The sequence below is a fragment of the Vigna umbellata genome, chromosome 4 (assembly GCF_029865625.1).
Source record: "Vigna umbellata cultivar VRB3 chromosome 4, Vumbellata_1.0, whole genome shotgun sequence".
NCBI classification, from domain to species: domain Eukaryota; kingdom Viridiplantae; phylum Streptophyta; class Magnoliopsida; order Fabales; family Fabaceae; genus Vigna; species Vigna umbellata.
This window is the reverse complement of record NC_142168.1, coordinates 46,907,772-46,917,939: the sequence shown is the minus strand read 5'-3', so window position 1 is coordinate 46,917,939 and position 10,168 is coordinate 46,907,772. Positions and strand designations below refer to the sequence as shown.

General features: G+C 33.7%; 1 protein-coding gene across 1 annotated transcript; it reads left to right on the top strand.

Annotated features, from left to right (window-relative positions):
* Positions 1-3,822: 3,822 nt before the first annotated feature.
* On the top strand, positions 3,823-6,067 carry LOC124819824 (uncharacterized). Its single transcript, XM_047291413.2, has 2 exons — positions 3,823-4,516; positions 5,295-6,067. The coding sequence occupies exons 1-2, from the start codon at positions 4,285-4,287 to the stop codon at positions 5,897-5,899; spliced, it is 837 nt and encodes a 278-aa protein (XP_047147369.1). The 5' UTR covers positions 3,823-4,284; the 3' UTR covers positions 5,900-6,067.
* Positions 6,068-10,168: the final 4,101 nt, after the last annotated feature.

Below are 10,168 nucleotides of genomic sequence, written 5' to 3'. Positions count from 1 at the left end.
TGTGATGCTTGTCAAAATAGGAAGCAAACAAGATCATCTTTTAAACCTAAGAGAGTAGTATCTACTACTAGACCTCTTGAATTGCTTCATATGGATCTGTTTGGCCCCTCAAGAATCAAAAGTCTAGGTGGAAATCTTTTTGGCCTGGTTATTATTGATGATTATACTAGATATACCTACACTTGGTGTTTGCATTTTGTTTATAATGGTAGCTTAAGTATGCTTCGTTGATCATTAGTGAAATTGCACCGTTTCCATGAGAATTCTGGACTATGAATTGGTATTTTGTTGCTCTTGCCTTACTTAATATTAAATTTGTTTGTGCACTTGCAATTAGGTATACGCTTAATTTCCTAATTGATGTTTAATCTCCGCTTAGTTGATCAAACTATGTGGTGCAAAATTGATTGAATATGAGCATTGTGTTTGCTTAATTCGCAGTTTTGAAGACCGGATTAATCTTCGCTTTGTTGATTAATTCGTGTTGGATTAAGGGTGAGAGTAGTGTTTAATCATTGTGAATATGTGATTGGAAAAATGCAATTGAGCTAGTGACTAATCATTTTTAATTAGTGTTTGAATTTGTGTTTGAATTGGTTTAGTTAAGTTCACAAAACTATCCAAAAACCACCCCCACTACGTTTTTTATCTAATGAATGAACCAAAGTTTGGTCCTTGAGAGACGACCAAGGAGTCACTTCCTAGTTTATACTGCACTTTAATTGCATATTAATTTGATTCAGGTACGACCTCGATCAATTGACAACGGATTTTTGAAGGTATACTTGAATGAGATCTCTATAAATTGGATTGAGACTCTCATTCTAATATACAACATACTAAATAAGTGTATTTTGAAATTATTATCTACAGTGTGAAGTGATAAGTGTTCTAGGCTTGGTGTAACCCTTGTGTTGTGCCTTTGAGAACATGACATGTTGGCATAGAGCGAGAACTTTCACTAGGAGTGTGATTTAGTGTTGTTGTTGTTACTGAGTTGAAAGTCTTTCATCCTTTATGAAGATTCAAAGGAGGTGTTCATCATTTGTGAAGATTCAAAGGAGTTGTTCATCCTTTGTGAAGATTCAAAGGAGGTGGCCATCCTTCGTTAAGCATTCGGAGGAGGTGTTCATCCCTTGTAGGTTGCAGGAGAAGTGAGTTTCATCTCTTGGGGTAACAAGAGAGGTGTTCTAACCTTCAAATTTTTTATTTTCTTTGTGATTGTAACAATTTATTGGTTTATGCTAGTGAAGCATTAATTCTCAGTTGAGATTAACAACCAGACGTAGGATCTGTGTGATTCGAACCAGTATAAAAATTACCAATGCAATTTTCTCTCTTCCTTACTCTTTAAATTTGTTTAAATTGTTTTAAGGAATTTATATTTACTTGAGAAAATTATTAAAAGAACGATTTGCAATAAGAATCCAATTCACTCCCCTCTTGGTTTGTTGAACGTGTTAACTGCTTCGCTGCACCGCTCTGACAGGTTGTTGGGAACAACCTACATGAAACTCTTTCATCTTGAGTATTGAAGTTGACCTGGAATGGGTAAGCCTTTAGATATTTGGTCAGGTTATTTGTTTCGCCGCACTTCGAATATGGATGAGGATTCCTTTAGGGATTCAGATATTGGCCACTTCTGTCATGAAAGGACGTAAGTTCTTGACCAAGCCAATCTTATTTCAGGAATTCTTAGTGTGTACTCGAGTAGTCTAGTGTTTTTTCCGACCTATATGCTTGCCGGGGTGCCCTCTAAAATCCTGGAACTGCATTGATTATGCATCTCATCTACGATATCTGTGCCTGTCGGGCTCCCGTTTAGAGTGGAAGAAGCATCCATGGGTTTCTTCCACCAATGTTGGGTTGACCTATTTCAGTTTCTTCTAGTCTGGTGTTGGTCGTGATGGAAGTGGTGGGAACATCCACAGGTTCCTTCTATTCTATGCTTAGTAGACTTGCTCCAATCTCCTTGAGCCTGGTGTTGAGGAGAGTGGTCTCGATTCGCATGTGAACCTCTCCAAACGGATGGGTTGTGCCTTGTTTAAGAATTTCAGGGGTCCTCTTCAAGAGGTTTAAAGCGAGTTCGAAGAGATGACCTCTCATTCTTGAGGCAAATCAACCTTTGCTAAAGTTCCTAGAGCTCGTGTAGGTTAACTTGTTATTGTGTGTGCTGGGCTTCAATCTCAGTATCATATTCCTTACGCTATTCTTTATGGTGTTGTATGTGTATTTGCACTTGCTAGTAAAGGGTTGCCACCTTGTTGACTTCCATCTCGTGGGAGATTTGAGCGAACCTTCGAGTGGTGACCATAGGGAGGTGAGGCCCTGGAAACGTTTTACGAGGGCCATACAGTGATGCCAAATAATCTTACTAGGATCTTGAGCATATGCATTTATGGACAGATATCAAGATTCTAGCGGTGGCTTGAAAGCTCTTATTTGTCAGAATTGCATCTCTTTCTATTTAGAGTGGGAGATCCACCCGCAAAAGACTATCTGACGCTTAAGTTATTAAGAAAATTTAGATCTTTATGAATATAATGAGTATGAATAATTATTAAGTGAGTATTAAAAAAAGATACTAGTTGTATTTATAAGATTGACATGCATCATAGACCTATAATAACATAATAATAATCATAATATCAAATTTTCGAGATTAATTATAGTGTGTCGATATTAGTTGAATGCTTTGAACTATTCCAAAATAAAAAAAGCTTAAGCAACTTTTGAACCATGTTCTTTAGTATATATTAGCCGGAGAGTAACATTGATTTTTTTTTCTAGTAACATAATAATTTATCTCATCAATTCAAATATGTTCAACTTAAAAAGTTTTTACTTTTCTCATCAACGACATATTAATTCATTAATTTTGTAGCTGATCTAACATCCTAAAAATAACCATAGAGAAGTATAATGTTAACATTTAGTCGCCATAAATAGAATGGACTAACCAAGGATTAGCCCCAAAAACTCAAACCTGAAGATTACCTTAATGATATTAATCATTTTTCTATTCAAACCCTTAACTAATTAATACGTTGTATTCTTTGATGCGTTAATTACTTGATTAAATAGTGAAATTTAAAACAATTAATGGACAAATAAAAACTAAAGATATTCCATTTTTAATTAATACTCTTGCTCTTTTTTTCTCTCTAGCACGTGTTGTTTTGGATTATTGACCAGTCAATCGATCTACTATATTATGTTACATTTCAGTAATAAAATGAAATAACATTGTTAAATAGTTTTATATTTATTTTATAATTGTATAGATATTTATATATCACGTGACTCTAATTCAAAAAATACAATTTTATTTTATTTTATTATATACCCTAATGAAATTAATGGGTTTTAATATCTATTTGTCATAATTAATATTAAAATTTTACCTCAATATCAAGTATAATGAGATACTTATATATATATATATATATATATATATATATATATATATATATTATATATATATATATATATATCACTTTTAAAATGTTATTTCATTAATTAAATTCATTTCAAATATTGAACTAAAACATTACTAAATGTTTAAAATTTATGTTCTTATATTTCTCTATGTAGAAATATTCGTATGAAATTCTAATGATTTTACCATATTCTAATTGATGCAAACAAGGGACAAACAAAAACTATTGATGCCAAAAAGCAGAAGTATCCAGAAAACAATAAATGATCCAAATTCAATGTATATACCCCACACCTCTTTCTGCGCTCTAAATAAAAATAATTAAATATACAATATACTACAATATTCCTAACAAAATAGAATACCAAGAAAGTTACTCACACCACAAATATCCTAACTGGGTTGTCCCCTATTAAAATATATTACATCTTTGTGCCCAATTATAAACTTGACATTAAAGTATTCATTTCGTTTTCATTTTTTGGGGCACCCCAAAATTTTCAAGGGACAAACATGACTTTATTTTTTCAATGGGAAAACCTACAAGCAAGCCCATGTTATCTTGTTCTTTTCCTTCATCTTGTTCTTTTTTTTCTTTTTTAGCAAATCTCTTTCTTATTTAAAAGATGAAGCAAGCAAACAGAATCCTCTCTTTTGATCTTGGTTTCATTCCTCATCAAATCACTTCTCCTCCCTTTATAGAAATCTTAGATCTGCTTTTAACACAAGGTGGTGGTGGAATCTCTTCACCAACTTTGGATTAGAGACATATAAATAGAAAGAGTTGAAGAAGAAGAACAAGAAGAAGAAGAAGAAATTACAAGTTACTTGGCAAGGTGGATCCAATGCAAGGGAAGAGTTCTCCCCCTCTTGATGAGGTGAAAAAAGAAGCTTTCAACTTTCCTATTCCTCTCACACCATCTCAAAATCCAAAAGAACAAGCTTCATCATCAACCTTTTCAAACTTTCTTATGACTACCAACCATCAAAACACCACCTTCTTCCCCACTCCACATGGTCAAATAACCACTTCTAAATTTATCAATACCCAAGATCCATCTCAAGCTACAAATCAAGGTAAACTGATTATTTCAAGCTTGATTGATTATCATCACTATCATCTTCATTTTATTACCATCAATGAATCTAGATCCCTATCCCATGATTTTTTTCTTTCATTTTGGAAATTCTAATATATATCTTCTTGTGTGAGATTATTAGATAAAGGTTACCCCACTGTTTTATCCTCTAACATATTCAAAGATATTTTCACCGAATGCAACTTACGTGATACTTCTTCTCTCTCAAAAGTAAAGGAAAAAATAAAAAATAAAAAACACCATAAAGTTAGTTTCTGCCATATTTTGTTCTTTTCCTCTCCAAAAAACAAAAAACAAAACTTCACCTGTTACTGCATCTGCACAACCTTCTCGAATCCTCGATCTGCTAATAACAAAGAGAGTTGAATTTGACACGTTTCCATTTTCTACCCTCTGTATTATCATTATTGACTCCCATGTTCCATCTGTGTTTTTTCTAGTCTACCTTTGACCACACTAATAAATGTTCTGCATTCAGTTTCACATTGCATTTTTCCACTTTCCTTGTATCTTTGCTCGCTCTAGTCTTCAAAATGGACCAAACTTTAACTCAGATATGCTTGTTTTAATGAAATGAAAATCAAAGTTTTGCCGTGTAATTCATGTATTAAATGTTGAATGCAAATTTTTCCGTAAGCAAAACTGCAACTCTGATACAAGAACACTGAGTCTTATTTCTTTTTCTTTGCGCTTGCAAGTAAACTAGAGTAGAATGTTGCAGACTAACTGGAAGAATCAATGTTTGATATTTGAAGGTAATGCTGATCTTAGGAAAAGGCACTATAGAGGAGTTAGGCAAAGACCTTGGGGAAAATGGGCAGCTGAGATAAGAGACCCTAAGAAAGCAGCGAGAGTGTGGCTTGGCACCTTTGACACAGCAGAAGCTGCAGCAATGGCCTATGATGTTGCTGCATTGAAGTTCAAAGGAAACAAAGCCAAGCTCAATTTTCCTGAGCGTGTTGCTGTGCCACCACCATCACCGGAAACCACCACCACCATTTCTTCAGCTTCTGCACAACCCTCTTCCCTCACGTCACCACCACCACATGTTGGTGGCGATCATCAAAGTCTAGAAACATCAGAAGAAGCAGAAGGGTTTCCAAGTCTGATGGAGTATGCACGGTTGCTGAAATGTAGGGATGATGATGATTTCCAACGTGTTGCATTGGGGCTTTACCAGCACCATCCCAATGAGGATGTTATCTACGGTTCATCTCAGCCACCACCTGCGCCATTTTTTCTGTCTTCTTCATCTTCTTCTACATTTGCATCTTCAACTTCTCAGGGTGATTATGGTTCTTCTGGATTCTTTAGTCAAGGAGGGAGTGGTTTTGATGAAGGGAACAAGAGAGGATCATAGTGTTTCTTTTCTCTGAATTCTGAACACTGCATGAATGTGGGAATTGGAGGGTAGTGCCACAATTAAGGAAGTTCAAATCACACATCTCTTATTTGTTTTCTTTTTAATTCAAATTAAAAAATAATGCATGAGGTCAAAAGTTAATAATACCACTTTTTTTTTTCTCCATGTAACATTTTCTATTCAATATCTATTTAATATTAATAAAATTAATGTTTTTATTTACAAACATAAAATAAATTGAGCTGAATCAGGAGAAAAAGTGAAAAGAAAATCATTAAGTCTTAAAGGGTAGAGAAAAACTGAAAAGTTTTTACATATAAAATTTGTTAGATATTTATTATTTTTTTGACAATTTAATTTTTTCAATAGACTTACTTTAGCTGTAAATAGATCAGAAAATATATGTAATTTTAAATATTTGTGTAATTATTAATGTGGTATAAAATGTCCTAATCAACATATTCACAGGAACAATTTATTTGATAAAGTTTAAGTGCAATTAATTTCTAATTAAAATGAAAATTTGGTCCTAACAATCATGCTGATGTTAATGTCTGACTTTTATTAGTTGAATATTTGGAGTGAAGCTATAATTGTAACCTATATTTTATTCAATTTTCTTTAAGGGGTCGACAGGTAAAATTGATGAAAATAATAATCAAGCGAGAGGTTACATTTTAATAATAATATATATGTTTAAAGAAATAATAACGAAGCTGCTAAGAAAGAAAGACAAGTGATTCTCGTCTACAATTTGGGAATGCACCATCGATTTTTGGTAATGGTGATTAAACTTTAAGACATAATTTTACTTCAATAAAATTAGTAAATTTTGATTTTGGCATCTATAACAGTTATTTTATTCTTTTCAAATTAAAATTGTTATTGTAAAATTACATGACACATTGATTAAGTATTAAATAAATTATCAAAGTAATTATTTTAATATTAAAAAGTTTTTATTATAAATAGTTTTGTTAGAAATAAGTTTCTTTATTTTAAAATACATCATTTCAAAAATAATTTTTTTAGAGTTTTTTACTTCTCTTTAAGAGTTTTTGTTTTCTCTGTTTGTTTGATTGAATAATTGAGATCGTATAAGTGATTCTTATGACGAGCTCTTTTAATATGGACCAATCAATTTTTTCATTTGTATAATTAAGTTTCAACTCCTTTTTCTTGGTCTTTTATATTATTTGTTGTATGTGAGTCTTCTTTCACTTGCTTGCATCTTTTTAGTCTTCTATGTGAGTCGTTGATCAATGATTCTAATGGTATATTCTGATTGTCCTTGTGTCGTTTCCATGTGGAAATAGAATATCTACAAGTTAGGAGTATTTTCACTAGGTAAGGTCTTATAAGGGAAGCTAGTCTTGACTTGCTTTGTAAGGTTCTTGTTAAATTGATGAATGCATGTTGATGGTTGATTTTATGTTGAGGATAAACTTTAGTTGTTTTTGATGAATTTAATTTGTGTGAATATGGTTGATTTAGTTTGCATGGTTTAAATGATTGGTTCATGATTTTGTGCTTGTTTTTACCTTGGGTTTGTGTGACTGAGCGAGAATTTATTATTTGAACAATTGAGCAAATTGGTATGAGTTTTCATGTTTAAAATTGTTTGGAATCAATATATTGAGAAAAGAGTACAAATTTGATCAATTGATCAGGTCAAAGTTCACTAAAAATCACAAAATCTATTTGTTGTCAATTGATATGACGTTGAGCGGTATTAAAGTGGTGTTGAGTGTTAGTTTATGCTACAGGTATGGGAGTATTTTAGCTATAGGGTGTTGAGCAATTATGAGGTCGTACCCGAATCAAATTAGTATATAATAAAATACAGTATAAACAAGGAAATGACCCTTAGGTCGTCCCTTAAGGACCAAATATTGGTTCAATCATTAAATCAAATACTTGGTGGGGGGTTTTATGAAGAGATTTTGTGTACTGAAATAAACTAACTAAAGCACGGATTCAAACACATATTTAAAGACAATTTGGTCGTCAGCTTAGCTACAATGCTTCCAATCCTCGATTAACAATCAATTAAACACTACTCTCACCCTATTCCAACATCAATCAATCAACTAAGCGAAGATTAATTGGGTTTTCCTAAAATCGAATTAAGCAAATGAATTGCCCACATTTAATAAATCCTACACCAAATAGATTAATTGACTAAGTGATAATTAACCCAAATCAAACCATTAAGCATGTTTTACTCATTAGTGCACAATAGATTCAATGAAATGCAGGTCAGTGTAGTAGATTCACATTTAATGCCCAGAAATCTCAAGGAAAGCATTGCAACTTCACTAATGATCAAACCAAACTGATTAAACATCCATTCAAATGAAATACCCAACAAAAAATGCAACTCTAAGCATAAAAACAAAACTGAAATTGCAAACAAATTGAAATAGTAAAGCGAAATTGGAGAGCTAAATGAGAAAAATCAATAGAGCTTCAAACGAAACAGAATCGCAAGACTGGAACGAAATTCAAATGCGAAATTAAATTGGAAATTGAAAACTAAAATGCAATAACAATTGTAAATGAACTCATAAATGCAAAATCAAGAACGAAACATAAAACGAAAATGAAATTGCAATTTAAAAACGAAATTCATTAAGTAATTGAAAGGGAAAGGAAACTAAACCTAAAAACCCAAAATTGGGGGAGCTAAAACGAGAATGGGAAGAGAGGGAGGCGTTTTGCCCCCTTTGGGTACTAAAACCCTAGTCAAAGGTCAAACCACAAATTGGGCTTTTACAATTTTGACCCAAAATTGGCCCAATCCAAATTTGTCCAACAATACACTAAAAATGAATTTACAATTTGAATTAAATCTAAAGTGCCTATGTGGAAAGTGGAGAATGATGTAGCAATCCTTTAATATCCCAAAATAAGAATCCAAAAATTTCCTTACAATTAATAATGACAATAATTAGCCTCAGATAATTCAAATTAATTAAAATAAGAATTATTGGTCAAATTAAGCCCAAATATCAAAATTGAGGAAATATTGGATAATTAGACACAACTCCCTAATCAAATTCAGTACAAAAAGCTAAGTGAATAGTAAAAAATATTGATTCATCAATCTTCCTTTTGTGGGAGCACATGCTGGATACTTCGAAATTTGCTTGATGACATCAAGTAGAGGTATGTTCACCTCCACTTTTCTGAAAGTCTCCAAGATCTCTTTATCTACCTCTTCCATCTTTTTTCTTGGAATTACTTTTACAGGGAATGGAAGAGGGATCGAACGGTGCGTCAAGTTGGAAGAAGTACTAGTGCTGGTGGAACAAGAAAAAGATCCACCTGAAGAAGAAGAAGAAGATCCACCTGCGTCAAATGTCCTACTTGGACTTGCCTGATCCTCTTTTCTCTAAGATGTAGCAAGGTCAGGCTGAGGTGCAAGTGTAGGTGCAGGAGGTGGCATTGTAGGTATAATAATATGCTTCCCAGAGCTTAGGGCGATGACACTAACATTCTTCAGATTCTACACAGTCTAGGATGATAATTTATCAGAATTTTGAGACTGTGCCTGACTGAGCTGTGTAGCCATCTGCCCCATCTAATTGTTCAAACTCTAGAGGGAAGCTTTTGTCTCCTGTTGAATCTGCATATTCTGAATTTTCATCTACCTCACTAGCTATTCCAATGTAGGCTCAAAAGAAGTGGAAGGTTGAGGAGCTGTCTGGGTAGGTGTGTGTTGTTGTTGTTGCCTTTAGTATTGTTGGATAGATGGAGGCACATAGGGTCTACTCAGACCTACATCATTTTGGAATGGTGGTGGCTGCTGCTTCTTGTGAGCATTAGACCATCTCAGATTTGGATGATTCCTCCACCCTGGGTTGTATCTGTTACTTGAGAGGTCATAATTTTGTTGTTGTGGCTACCTGTTGTTGTAGATGTTTGTAGCATAGGCTTGAGGAGCAACTAGGCCAACTGGTTACTATAAAGAAGGACAAACATCTGTATAATGACCACTAGAAGGGCATATGGCACATAGACGTGCAACAGATGTAGATGTAGATGTAGGTCTCTCATTATTGGCCAACTGGTCACCAAACTCACGAGAGCATCGAGCTTGCTCTCCAACTTTCTATCTGTAGATGATGAATGATTAGCCACATCATGAACTCCCCCTCACCACAATAGCATCATTTCTCGCACTAAATTGCTGGGAGTTGGAAGTCATCTTCTCAATCAGATGTCTGGCTTCAGCAGGCGTCATGTCACCAAGCGCTTCACCAC